The 13,604-nt window shown below is 38.9% G+C and overlaps 1 protein-coding gene across 1 annotated transcript; it reads left to right on the forward strand.

Annotated features, from left to right (window-relative positions):
* The first annotated feature begins 1,500 nt into the window (after positions 1-1,500).
* Positions 1,501-13,565, forward strand: dusp27 (dual specificity phosphatase 27). The gene is given in 7 exon segments (XM_046838371.1): positions 1,501-1,644; positions 6,330-6,432; positions 6,435-6,453; positions 6,687-6,802; positions 6,986-7,217; positions 9,226-9,443; positions 10,143-13,565. Coding segments are annotated over 7 exon segments (3,519 nt in total). The 5' UTR covers positions 1,501-1,551; the 3' UTR covers positions 12,881-13,565.
* Positions 13,566-13,604: the final 39 nt, after the last annotated feature.

Here is a 13,604-nt window from a genome sequence, read left to right on the forward strand (position 1 = left end):
ATTTAATTTGTTTTGATTTCTATAGTGCTTTTAACAATAAACATTATCTCAAAGCAGCTTTATGGAATGTTAGAGTTATAGAACAAAGTCCATTTATACTTAAATTTTCGTGTATTTATCACTGACGAGCGAGAAAAACTCCCTTAGGTAGGACTAAGAAACCTTGAGACGAACCAGACTCATTTAGATGTCACCAAGAGTGTGATTATAAATAAATAAAACATTACAAACACCAGAGAGTGAGAAATATCATGAGCATATCATGAGTGTGTGTTTATGAGCGATGTCCTTTCTATAGTCTTATACAGTGAGTTCCAGGTGTGGAACCTGGAGCTGCTGAGCAAATTAGTTCAACATCTGAGATCATTATAGATCCAACACAACTCCTCCATGCCAGAGCCTTTAAATGTTTAATGATGGAGAAAAAGCATATGTAATGTGTTATTTTGGAACACGTTCTCACTCCCAACTCGTCACATATTGACGCTTTGTGAGGGTCCCTTGGTGTCACTGTTTGACGCATTGGGTACCCCCTTGGCGTTGTTTTTACAAAATACATGGATTCATTTAGACTTCCTTAGAGCTGTTGAAATTTTTGAGGTGTTTGGTAAGCAGAATGCCCCGAGGTCATATTTATCTACAGTAGCTCATTAACTGACTTTTGATTTTAAAATTCATTTGACATCAAAATGCCGTCGGTGAAACAGTGTTCACCGTCATAACTAACCCTAAGCCTAACCCTGCACTTTGAAAATGATGCTAGTTGGGATACCCAGGGCGTCAAAAAGTGACGTCAAAAGGATCCTGGCAAACGCAATTATATTCAATGTAATTAAATTCATTTTTATTTGTATAGCGCTTTTAACAATAATCATTGTCTCAAAGCAGCTTTACACAGATAATGTGGTGATAAAAAATGTATATGTTCTTTATAAGTGTAAGTTCGTAACTAATGAGTGAGCCGGTGGCGACTGGCAAGAAAAAATTCCTCGAGATGGCAAAAGGAAGAAACCTTGAGAGGAACCAGACTCAAGAGGGAACCCGTCCTTATCTGGGTTGCACCGAATGTCCATTTTTTACAGATAAACAATGTTGCGGGGTGCAGTGATGATGATCAGAAGCAAACTGTAGTCCTGAGTCAATGTAGCAGACTGTTGACGTTAACTACAGTCCAATCCGTCTCCAAAGCTCCTGTTCTTACTCTGGAATTTCAACCCAAGGCATTGATGAGATACTGTCCCCATCTGCACAAAGTGGCCTCCAAACGAAGAGGACACTATCCAGAGGCAGGCCTGGATGAGGGGAAGATCTGCAGAGGGAAGAGGACACTATGTGACGAGCTGGGAGTGAGAATTCGTAGCATTTTGAGTACTGATTAAGAGGTTGTTTAACCTCAACTGGAGCTGGTACATTTCTAGATCATTACCCACAACTCCCCGTTTTACAAAACGCACACACACACACACACACACACACACACACACACACACACACACCCAGTGTGAGGTGGCTCTTGAGCAGTGAGTGGCTGTCAGTCTTTATGGTGAGAGGATGTCTAAGTTTAGACTTCCACTAGCAGTCTCTCACACGGTCTCACCGTCTACCAGCACTCCGGCCTCAGAAGACTTTTCCCCCTCTCCTCAGGTAAGAGACAAACTTTTCTCTGCTTTTTATCCAAGACAGAATTATGTGTAAGAGTTTTCAGCTACTGGAATAAGAAAAAAACATTTAGTGGATAAATGTCTCTGAATATTTTTCTTTATTTTTCATGCTCTGTCATGGCCTCCCCTCTGTTCCAAAAGGGTCCTATATCAGCTGTCCTTGTGCTATTAATAGACACTAAGACTCATGCACTCTCATGACAAACTCACAAACACAATCCAAGGAGACTAATTCTCTAAACAGCATTAGATTAGGCTAAGATATACTGTATATTGTTTTGGCGTTAATGATTTACAGAAAAAACACTGGGAGAGAAATTTATTCAAATGCTATTGAATTGCAATTCATATTGTACTGTTTAATTCTAGAAAAATGTATTTAAGTAAAATAAACAAAAGTAAAGAAAGTAAGAACAGATTTTTTTCCCTCAACCAATCAAAACAATATTTTTATTGGTAACATGCTACGATAAACGCAATTAAAACATATTGTCAGCTTGAGACCGAGTGAGGAGAAACATGTTTGTTGTAATGAGACGGAAATGTTTTGTTATGATTTTAATAAAATTTAATAATAAAAAAATTGGGGGGTATATTAGGCGAACGTCATTAAAGTATAAGTTACTTGCAAACAACTGGGTTTGAATGTATTGCATCACATTTACCAGCAAGTTGATAGTAAAAAAACACTAGACTCCATAATATATGCTGTAAAAAATGTGTTTATGAACAATTTTCTTGCATTTTCTTATGAATTATGTGTTAAATAGAATTATATACACGGATAACAGGATTAAAGATTTATGATCCAGCTTCTGTAGATATAAACCGTTTCGAATAGAATCAAAAGAAAACATAAATAATGATGTTCAAGCAACGTTTTACTGTAATGCTGCAATGCTTGCTCTGTAGTGTTCCACATAATGTGAAAATGGATTTCATTGAACATTAGTGTCCAGATGACCAACATGACAGACAGCTATTCTGTCCTTTTTTTCAGCTATTCTGTCTATTTTATCCATTCCATTTCTAAAATCATTTTACAAATGAAATATGTTTTAAAATACTGTGATTATAAATACTGTGCATTAATATTGTCATTACCTTATACCAGTGGTGGACAGTAACAAAGTAAATGTAATTTGTTCGCTTTTTTTGTATCAAATATCTCACTTTTTATCTCAACTACATTTTGCGAAATCATTAATTATTTCTATAATGTTCCTATTATAATTTTTGACACAAGACTTTTGCTTAATTAACATAAACTGTTTATGTAAAAGGATTATTTTACTCTTAACACGTCTATCTATTAATAGAATGATATTAATGAGTCAAACACTAATTCATATCTATTCAGATTTTCATGAACCCAAAAGCCTCTTTTTGACTAGTTAAAAAAATAGTGCAAATAAGGCGAGTTCGAGTCGAGTTTCTTCAATCATTTATTTCTCTCTAAATGTTCTGCTTGCTGTTGAATTGACACTGAGCTGTATGTTGGTGATCAGTAGAAACACCAAGCGCCAATCAAAACCAGTTCAAAACAGAGCGCTCGCTCGACCCTGATTGGTGGATCGCTGTGTGTTTGACCAGTTACGTTTTTATCCTCATAAATAAAAAGGAACGACTGATTTTGCAAAATGTAGTTGAGTAAAAATAAGATATTTGATTTTGAAATGTAGTGAAGTTAAAGTAAAAGTCTCCCCAACTGAAAATACTTCAGTAAAATACAGATATGTGAAAAAGCTACTTAATTACACTAACAAATTTCATTTGCTTCGTTACTGTCGACCACTCGTTCCACTTCACATGGAAATGCAGAAGACCAATAAAAAGTCTTGAATTCTACATTGCATTACTGGAGAATTGTAGGAAAATCATAGGAAGCACAGGAAAAATACTTTCAATTTTTTCTTTAAAGATTTTCCTCTCACCGTCCTAAAACTTTAAATCCCTGTCAATATCAGCGATACAGTGTCATATCTACCTGTAGCCATGTGTGCAAGAAGTGACATGAATTTAGGACTTTTAGAAAAATGTTTAGGTTTGGGCTACTTTACAGGAACCAGGGTTTTTTTTTTACAAAATAAACATTCAACAATCAAATTCTTACTTGGAAGATTATAGAGTCGTTTTGTTCTCACTTTTGTATTACATCCAGTAAAATAAATCATTTTGTTTCATCTTATTTTTCGCCACTTTTCTATTCACTATGGTTAGCGGTAGGGTCTCAATCTCTATTTCCAATCAGTCACGTCACAGAATCATGTCACATTTGTTTGTGCACCTGAGTCACACTCACTATAATTAGCATTTGTATGGAATGCCCACAGCTCACGTCGCTCTTTCTGTCTCGTATCTCTTTCATGAAAGTCTTGATCACGTTCATATTTTTCGTCCACTTCCTGAATATTACATGACAGCTATGACCGCATTTGAAAGTATGAAAGTATACAAATATTTATAGCACAATATGTGACTTTTAAATTAGCTCTCATCTCAATTACATCCAGCAGTTTTATTTCACTTCCTCTGACAAAATCTTTCGAAGAAAATATTTTCATCGGAAATCTCATTGCATTCCTGGAAGAATTGTAGGAAAATCAGAAAAAATTACCGGAAAAATACTTTAAAATTTTTCCTTGAACGTTTTTTTTCCGACATCTCAATATGTCAAGTCAAGAAGCATTTATTGTCATTTCAACCACATATAGCTGATATAGCAGTACACAATAAAATGAGATGTTTCTTCAGAACCCTGGTGCTACATAAAAACAACATTACATAACAGAACAGACAGCTACATAACAGGACACAGAGCTAAGGACTAAAGTAGGTGTCCTTGCCACATAAAGTGCATCGTGTGCAACCGAGTGCAGGACAAAAACAGTGCACCAGACAATACAAGACAGTGTGGAACATATACACCTAACACAAAATAGCGCTGGCCAGTAAACCTACTGTATTATATGTCATACAGTACATTGTACATTGTACAGTACAACAAACAGTATAGTATGATTATAATATGCTCAAGACATGGATGTGTATAAATTGAGTGTGTGTTTGAGTTCAGGTTGTAACTGACACACAGTCGAGTGAGTGAGTGAGTGAGTGAGTGAGTGTGTGTGTGTGTGTGAGACTTTGGTACAGTTCAGTTCTGTTTGTTGAGGAGCCTAATGCTAAAAAGACTGTTGCAAAATTTGGAAAACCATACTGGATCTTTGGGCCCTAAGATGGCACTGCATCACATACAGGAATGCTACTGTAATGGAAATCACCACATGGGCTCAGGAATATTTACAGAAAACATTGTTGGTGAACACAATCCACCGTGCCATTTGCCGTTGCCGGGTAAAACTCTATAGGTCAAAAAAGAAGCCATATCTAAACATGATCCAGAAGCGCAGGCGTTTTCTCTGGGCCAAGGTTTATTTAAAATGGACTGTGGCAAAGTGGAAAACTGTTCTGTGGTCAGACGAATACAAATTTGAAGTTCTTTTGGGAAAACTGGGACACCATGTCATCCGGACTAAAGAGGATAAGGACAACCCAAGTTATTATCAGCGCTCAGTCCAGAAGCCTGTATCTCTGATGGTATGGGATTGCATGAGTACGTGTGGCATGGGCAGCTTACACATCTGGAAAGGCACCATCAATGCTGAAAGGTATATCCAAGTTCTAGAACAACATATGCTCCCATCCAGACGTCGTCTCTTTCAGGGAAGACCTTGCATTTTCCAACATGACAATGCCAGACCACATACTGCATCAATTACAACATCATGGCTGCGTAGAAGAAGGATCCGGGTACTGAAATGTTCAGCCTATAGTCCAGATCTTTCACCCATAGAAAACATTTGGCGCATCATAAAGAGGAAGATGCGACAAAGAAGACCTAAGACAGCTGAGCAAATAGAAGCCTGTATTAGACAAGAATGGGACAACATTCCTATTCCTAAACTTGAGCAACTTGTCTCCTCAGTCCCCAGACGTTTGCAGACTGTTATAAAAAGAAGAGGGGATGCCACAAAGTGGTAAACATGGCCTTGTCTTAACTTTTTAAAGATGTGTTGATGCCATGACATTAAAAATCAACTTATTTTTCCCTTAAAATGATACATTTTCTCAGTTTAAACCTTTGATATGTTGTATTCTGAATAAAATATTGAAATTTGAAACTTCCACATCATGGCTTTTCTTTTTTATTTACAATTTGTTCAGTGTTCCAACCTTTTTTGGAATCGTGTTTGTATGTAAAGGGTTGTGTGGGGTTGTCCACAATGCGGATGCTTCGCAGATGCGCACCATTTTTGATCCAGAGAGGCGTGCTACTGCCGCAAAATTAAAGAAGTTGGGTTAGGAGCAGAAACCTATGCATGGTGGTAGTGGTGGAAGATCAGGGTTAGTACAAAAAAATGATTGAAAGAATGATGAAAGAATGATGATGATGGCACTATTCTTCATTTTGTAGTCAGTCTGTTTTTCTTATGTAGCTGCACTTTCCATACAGTTCATGAATGAATAAAATAATCATTCAACAGTTATTTAATTAGGATTAGTAAATGTGTGTGAGTTTAATGTTTAAATGCATAAAGAAACCTAGACCTCTTTCATTCTCCATCGCTGTTATCATTTAATCATAGTTTTTGCTTATCTGCATAGAAGGACTGTATCAGCATGGCCTCGGCTAATGACCCCACCACAGATGGAGACCAGAAGGTTCCAGATGAAGATGAAGCTCCCAAAGTCAAGGATATTCAGTCCCATTATCTCGCTGTCCTTCTCCGAGGTGAAAAATCTTCTCAATATTTCTATGTCTGACATCAAAATGTTAAAGTAAATGAACAAAGGAATGTTATAGCCTTCGTATAAAACCAGTTGTCTTTCAAATGAAAGTAGACTAGGAGTCTTGAGAAAGTGACTAATAATGACAAAAAACTTTACAAACATATAAAGATGACATGGACTTGTAAAAAAAAATCTACCATAAACAAGTCTTTTTCTCTTTTTCCTCTTTATTAGTTTTTCATCCGTCTCTGACCGCTTCTCCACGATCTCAGGGTCAGACGGGGAGAGTATATTCATGGAACCCATTCACCTTTCCTCGGCTGTTGCTGCAAAACAGATCATCAATGAAGGTTGGTTGGCATCGCATTACATAACAAATAAGTAGTATTGGAATCACTGTTGTAACATTGCATTACATAACAAATAAGTAGTATTGGAATCACTGTTATAACAAAGCTAAATGCTAAAATCAGAGGTAATTCTTGCTCCAAATTTTTGTTCGACCAACTCCAGATCTCGTTTTTACTTCACAGAACTGAAACCCAAAGAAATAAAGTTGCCTTCCACACCAGAGAGTATGCTCGAGAGAGCAGAGCAGCTGATGGTGGAGGATCTTTACAACCGTGTCAAGGACATGATCGATGATCGCAGTCCCTATAACACACCCTGTGTTTTAGACATCCAAAGAGCTCTAGTTCAGGATCGCCTGGAGGCTCCAGTTAACCCTGTGGATGAAGTCTGGCCCAATATCTTTATCGGGGAAAAGTGAGCAGATTCAGATACACAAACATTCACCACTATACAGATTCAACAGATTATACAGCATTCTTCTAATGTATAGTCATGAAATAAGGGATTAAATATGGAGTAAGGCAGTTTGTGGTGCTACAGTTTGATACCATTAACACTCTAAAGGTGTTTTTTTCTACTAGTAAAGGCCCAAATGCTTTATCCCTCTTATAGCACAGCAATTTGCAAGTGTGCACTGATTTTTAAGACATGGCATTCATTTTATTTGCTTAGATTGTTGCATTTAATTATGAAGCACATTTGTAAAACAAGACACTTCCTCTTATCACAACCATTTATATAATCGTTACAAAAAGTTGTTTTACTATCAAACACCAACCTGTATCTTCTCTATTGAGAACTTACTTTAAAAACTTAAAGTAATAGTTCTACATTTTAACTTTTTACTTAAAAATGTTAAATACACTCGCATAAAGATCAACAGCACTTAAAGGGTGTGTTCGCTCCTTGGATAGGATGTTGAACATCTTATTGTAATCTCAAGAGGTCAAATCCCAACAGCGAGCAAGAACCCTCAACTGATCAGTTGTATAAATTATGGAATTGTATATTACTGTACATTACTACCAAATGGGATTTACATTTATGGCATTGGCAGATGCTCTAAGCCAGAGCAACTTGCATTTCATCTCGTTCATTCAAATGAGCAGTTATCAGGGTTTAGGGCCATGCTCAGGGGCCCAGAAGTGGCAGGTTTGTGTAGTTGGGATTGAAACTTACAACTTTCAGGTCTAAAGGCTAAAAGCATTGACCACTAAGCTACCACATCCCTATAAATATAAAGTTTTTTACATGCTTCCCGAAAGTCAGTTACACGGACTTACAGATTACTGACAAATTCTAGACATCTACACATTAGTTTCACCTACAATTGCTTAGCACATACATATACTACAGTATATGGACAAAGGTTTGTTTACACCTTACTATAAGATTTGGTTGCGCTTTCTAAACATCCCACTTCCACACTGATGTAGGTGAGGAATGGAGGGTGCAGTCAGCATTCTAATTCATCCCAAAGGTGTTCAATAGGGTTACGGTCGGCGCTCTATAGCAGGCCACTCAAGATCTTTCCCTCCAAACCCATGTAAACCATATCTTCATGGAGCTGGCTTTGTGTATTACGGCATCGTGCTGGAACAGGTTTGGGTCTCCTAGTTCAAGTGAAGGGAAAATGTAATGCTACTACATACAAAGGTCCTGTACAATTGTGTGCCTCCAAAGAACAACATATGGCTGGAAATGTCAGGTGTCCCAGTGCTTTTGTCCATATAGTATCTATTGCGATATAGAAAAGATCCTTTTGCTAGATACTACAAGGCTTCTTATACATGGTCTAGTGACATGTTTCAAAGCCTAAAGGTGGGTGAAGGAACAATCAACACATCACTTTCCCATATAATAAATCTTTTGGTTGAAGAAAAGCTTCAGGAGATATAACACATTGTGTGATTTTTTTTTTTTACCATTCTGTTCAGCTTTTGTACTCAGAGGCAAGTTGACAGGTTGTCTGTGGTCTGATGGGTCTTCAATAGTGCCTTTGATGTCTTTATAGTTTTGTGGCCAGTGTGAATGTGTCATCATAAATTTGAAACCTTGTCTCTTTCATTCTGTTTGTGAAGTATAGTCTGTGTCTGACAAATGAACTGTTTTCATCTAGTCGTCTAGTTTATTTAAAAAACAATATAAAAATCCTGGTTTTTTTTATAGTTGTGACACCATTTATTTCATTACAATACATAATATTTAATACTAACAAATTAACTAAAAACTAAAAAAAAGTATTATTTACTGTCCTTTCCAACTAATTGGACTCATTTATATCTGTGGTGTTTCTTGAAGCTCCTTCTAAAATCATATTTATTGTTCAACTAAACGTCTTTCCGTGACAGCCAGAAAATAGATTTCATTTCACAGATCAGCGTAAAAAGAAATCTAACGTAGAAACGATTTCGTTTTACAGATCAGTTGCAGTTAACAAAGCTCGCCTAAAGCGTCTTGGCATCACCCACATCTTAAATGCAGGCCACGGTACTGGCGTATACACAGGCGAAAGCTTCTATCAAGGAATGAACATCACCTACATGGGCATTGAAGTTGATGACTTCTCTGATGCCGACATCTCGCCACACTTACGACCGTGTGCAGAGTTCCTGGATGAGGTTTTGCTGACGCATAAAGGTAAAAGGAACTCATTAGGATGTATATTCTATAGTACAAAAAAATGTGTTAGAAGATTATTTGAGAGTCAAGTTATGCATGGCCAAATGTATTGAAAAATATCCACTATTACAATAAAGAAAATATATCATAATTAAAGTGAAGATATATATAGAGAAAAGAGTCTTTTGAACCCTGTTCTTCTGGAAATGAAGTGAAATTAAGGAGACAAACAAAAGACAATTATGCAAATTATTAGGGGTGAACCCGATTAGAGAATAGTTGATGCTTCTATAGGAGGAGACTGATTCAACTATCAATCTCACGTGAAGGTGTTATGAAGTGAAGATCGTGGCACTTTGGTTATATTTGGGTGCCCATTGTCAACTATGCGCTAGAGCCCTGCACTGGAATGTTTCCTTAATCCTGCTCCCACCCGCTCCCTCTAAAATTCTGGCATTACTGCCCGCTCCCAAAACGTGTATGTCTCGCTCCCGCCAGCTCACTTGATTTTTGTGTCCACAAAATTGAGTTGGGCCCAATGGGATCCCAGTCCCAATGTAGCACTCTACTATGCAAATCCTTAGTCGGGGACACCCCTGCAAATTATATGTTGAACTCAGTAACCAGGATAAGGACAAGCCTTTCTAAGCTGAGAGACAGAAATAAATGATGACCAGCTATAAATTTGTTTGTGTACTTGTTTTTCCCTGTGCACAGGAAAGGTTCTGGTGGACTCTATGATGGGAGTAAGCCGCTCAGCCATATTAGTTGCCGCTTACTTAATGATCTTTCATAACATGACGATCATGGAGGCATTGATGGAAATCAGAAAGAAGCGTGCCATAAACCCCAATGAAGGCTTTGTAAAGCAGCTTCGTGAGCTTAATGAGACGTTGCTGGAGGAACGGGATGAAGACGATGATGATAGTCTAAGCCAGTCCTCTGTAATTGACACTAGGGCACGTCTTGAAGAGGATGGAAGCACGTTTGGTGCTAAGGTCAATTCCATCGTGGTGGAAGAGGAGGAGGACAATGTGAGTCTCATGAGCAGCATTGCTTCATCTGCTGCTGCGGCTGCCTTTAAAGCAGGCATTGTTGGAGGCACAAGCAATTTGATGACGGGGGCACAAGATCTTTGTCTGCCTGGGAAGGATGAAGAAGATGAAGATGGCGATGTAGACAAAATGGTTCAAGAGTGGCAGAAACGAAATGAGAAGTACCAAAATGATGAGTGGTGGGAGGCCCAGCTAATGTTCGACAAGGATGACTGTGGATCGCTTGCAGGGGAGGGAAACGGGAGGGTCCCACGGCCGGAGGATCTAGAAAGTGTGACCAGCGAAGATGTTCAGATGGTGAAGGAGCGGATTAAGCGCCGACCTCGGCGGCCCGCTTCAGACTCAGTGTCGACTGCTAGTTGCAGCAGTTATGCTGATCTATGGAAAGAACGCCTTAGAGAGATTGAGGAGCAGGCAGCTGCAAGATACCGTTCCAAGGAGCAAGATGAGGATGCATACAGTGAAGCAAGTCAAAAGAAGGTAGATGATGATTTAGAGAGCATAATGTCTGACTCAAGCTCTATGTACAACTTCTGCAAGAAGAACAAAGACAAACTGACTCCTCTTGAGAGGTGGAAGATTAAAAGATTACAGTTTGGTTGGAATAAAAAAGAGAAGAATGAAGTGGACGGCAGTGGTGAAAATAAGGATGGTGAAGCAGAAAACCCTGCTCCTTCTTTGGACGATGTCAATTTAACAGCCTATCAGACTTGGAAACTAAAGCAGCAGAAGAAATATGGTGGTGACGAAAAGAAGGATGAGATTCTGGAGATGAGTCGTGGAGAAGACTCAGCCACAGTGAAGAGGAGACAACGGAGAGAAGAGATACTTGAGCGCTCCAGAAAAACTCTAGAGGAGAGCCAATCGGTGTGTGGCTGGGAGACCGAAAGCTCCCTCAGCACTGGTACCATCCCACTCTCTGCTTTCTGTGCTGGTGCTTTTCCTTCTGCAAGTGTTGCAGGAGATGATAATATGTCTGTAATAAGTGGCAGATCGTCAGTTCACTCTGGCCGAAGCACAAATTCCCAACTTGCAGTCCCATTAGCACCACCTGAGCCACCAGCGCCTGTTCTGGGACCTAATGGGGAGCCAATGGTTAACATAGCAAACATCCAAAACTGGATCGCAAATGTGGTTAATGAAACCCTTTTGCAAAAGCAAGCGGAAATGATGATGGGAGGAAGCCTTGCTCCATCACGAGCAGGGTCCGTTTTCAGTCTGGGTGCAGCATCGGCTATGGGACCCAACCGGGGTGTGGATGATGATAAGTCTTCCGTACTAAGTGGCTCAACCTATAATAGTTTATCTCGCAACAAGCCAGAATCTGTTCTTTCAGGTGGAGGTAGAGCTGCATCTGTACTTTCTGCAGCTGGAAGGGCTGAATCTGTTTTATCTGCTGGAGGGGCATCCAGGCTATCCTCAGTTTCTGGATTAAGCTCCCGTAAGAGCAAGATCACCACCACTAGTGTACCTCTTTATAGCTTATTCCAAGACCAAGTAAACCTGCACAAGCTTGATATAATGGAAAAAGAAATCCAATCAGATATGAGAAATAAGATGGCTTCCTATGAAATTAAGAAGATAGCAGAAGATAATAAACGAAGTACTTTGTTCAAGAAGAAAAAGCCCAAAGATGAGGATGAAGACAAAGATGATGATAGTCACTTTGGAAAAAACACTATTGATTCATCAGCATCCTGTGAAAAAACTAAATCTAAAAGAGATTATGGGCGTTCAGGAATTCTCCACCTTCCAGCCACTGCAAACGACATCTCCACTGTTGATGAATGGCTCCAAAATGTAAGACCACCCCACCAAAAACCAAGAGGTTATGGTGAAGATGCAGCTGTACCTCGCATGTCCAGGCCAATATTCGAAGAACCTCCTGAGCTTTCTGAGTTTGATTTTCCGAGCCGAAGAAGCTCAGTTGCAGCTATTGAAGATGACGATGAGGACTTTGCGTCAAGATTTTTCTTACAAAGTCAGGTTGACAGTGAATCTGATTTAAGCAGGGGTCCCAGTCCAGACATCAGCTATAACTCTAGGAGGAGACCCCTTGGAGAAGAGGACTCTTTCAATGGAATATCAGATTCTAGTCATTACAGAAGTGGGAGACACTACCCCAGACATGAAATAGAAGAAGACAGTTACCAGGAGTACTCAGCAAAGCGGAAATTTACTCATTCTTCGGAGTTTGAGAAAAATGCGACAACTACAGGAAGGACACGAACACGACAAGAGGATGAAGAAGACGAGGAGGTATCGGCCTTTATCAATCAAATCAGACAGAGAGCAAGAGCGCGTGTGGCAGAGGAGTTAGAGGATAGTGATGAAGTTCCTGCTGCCTGGAGGAAACAAAAGGAGACAAAGTCACTTGCCAATAATAAAGACTATGAATGAACGCACATTTTGTTACTTTACAGTAGGATTTAATGGGTGACTACTGTAATTAACTCAATTATACCGCAATGCTTTTACTTTGCCTTGGTAAAATTGTCCTTTAAAAAAACATATATTTTGTGTTCTATCTACAAAAACAAAGATCTTCTATAACTGGGTGATTAAAACATCACTGAACCATCATTTACCTCTTTGCCCACTGTAACTTACACTCACTGGCCACTTTTATAGGAACATTTGTACATCTGCTCATGCCAATCCTGTGGCAGCAGCAAAATGCATGAAATCAAGCAGATGTAGGTAAAGACTTTCAGTTTATGTTCAACAACAAATGCCATGGTTGTTGCTACCCTGCTGATCTCCTGGGATTTCCACAAACACATTGCTTCAGAGTAGTACAGAATAGTGAAAAAACATCTAGTGAGCAGCTGTATACTGGTTATTTGAGTTACCACAGTCTTCCTGTCAGCTGGTACTATTCTGGTCATGCTTCTCAGACAACAAGATGTTTACACCCACAGAACTGCTACACTCTTTTTTCAGACCATTCTGTGTAAAACCTGTGTTTGTGATAAATGATCTCATAGAGCACTAGCTGTAAAGGTTTTAAATAAAGTGGACAGTATGTGTGTATGGAATTTGGATTCTGAAATTAATTTCTAATATTATTAAAAGTTTTAAAGAGTCTGCAGTGGCGTCTACTTTGTTTAAAAAAAATCTTCTG

This window comes from Silurus meridionalis, chromosome 24 (genome assembly GCF_014805685.1).
Source record: "Silurus meridionalis isolate SWU-2019-XX chromosome 24, ASM1480568v1, whole genome shotgun sequence".
NCBI classification, from domain to species: domain Eukaryota; kingdom Metazoa; phylum Chordata; class Actinopteri; order Siluriformes; family Siluridae; genus Silurus; species Silurus meridionalis.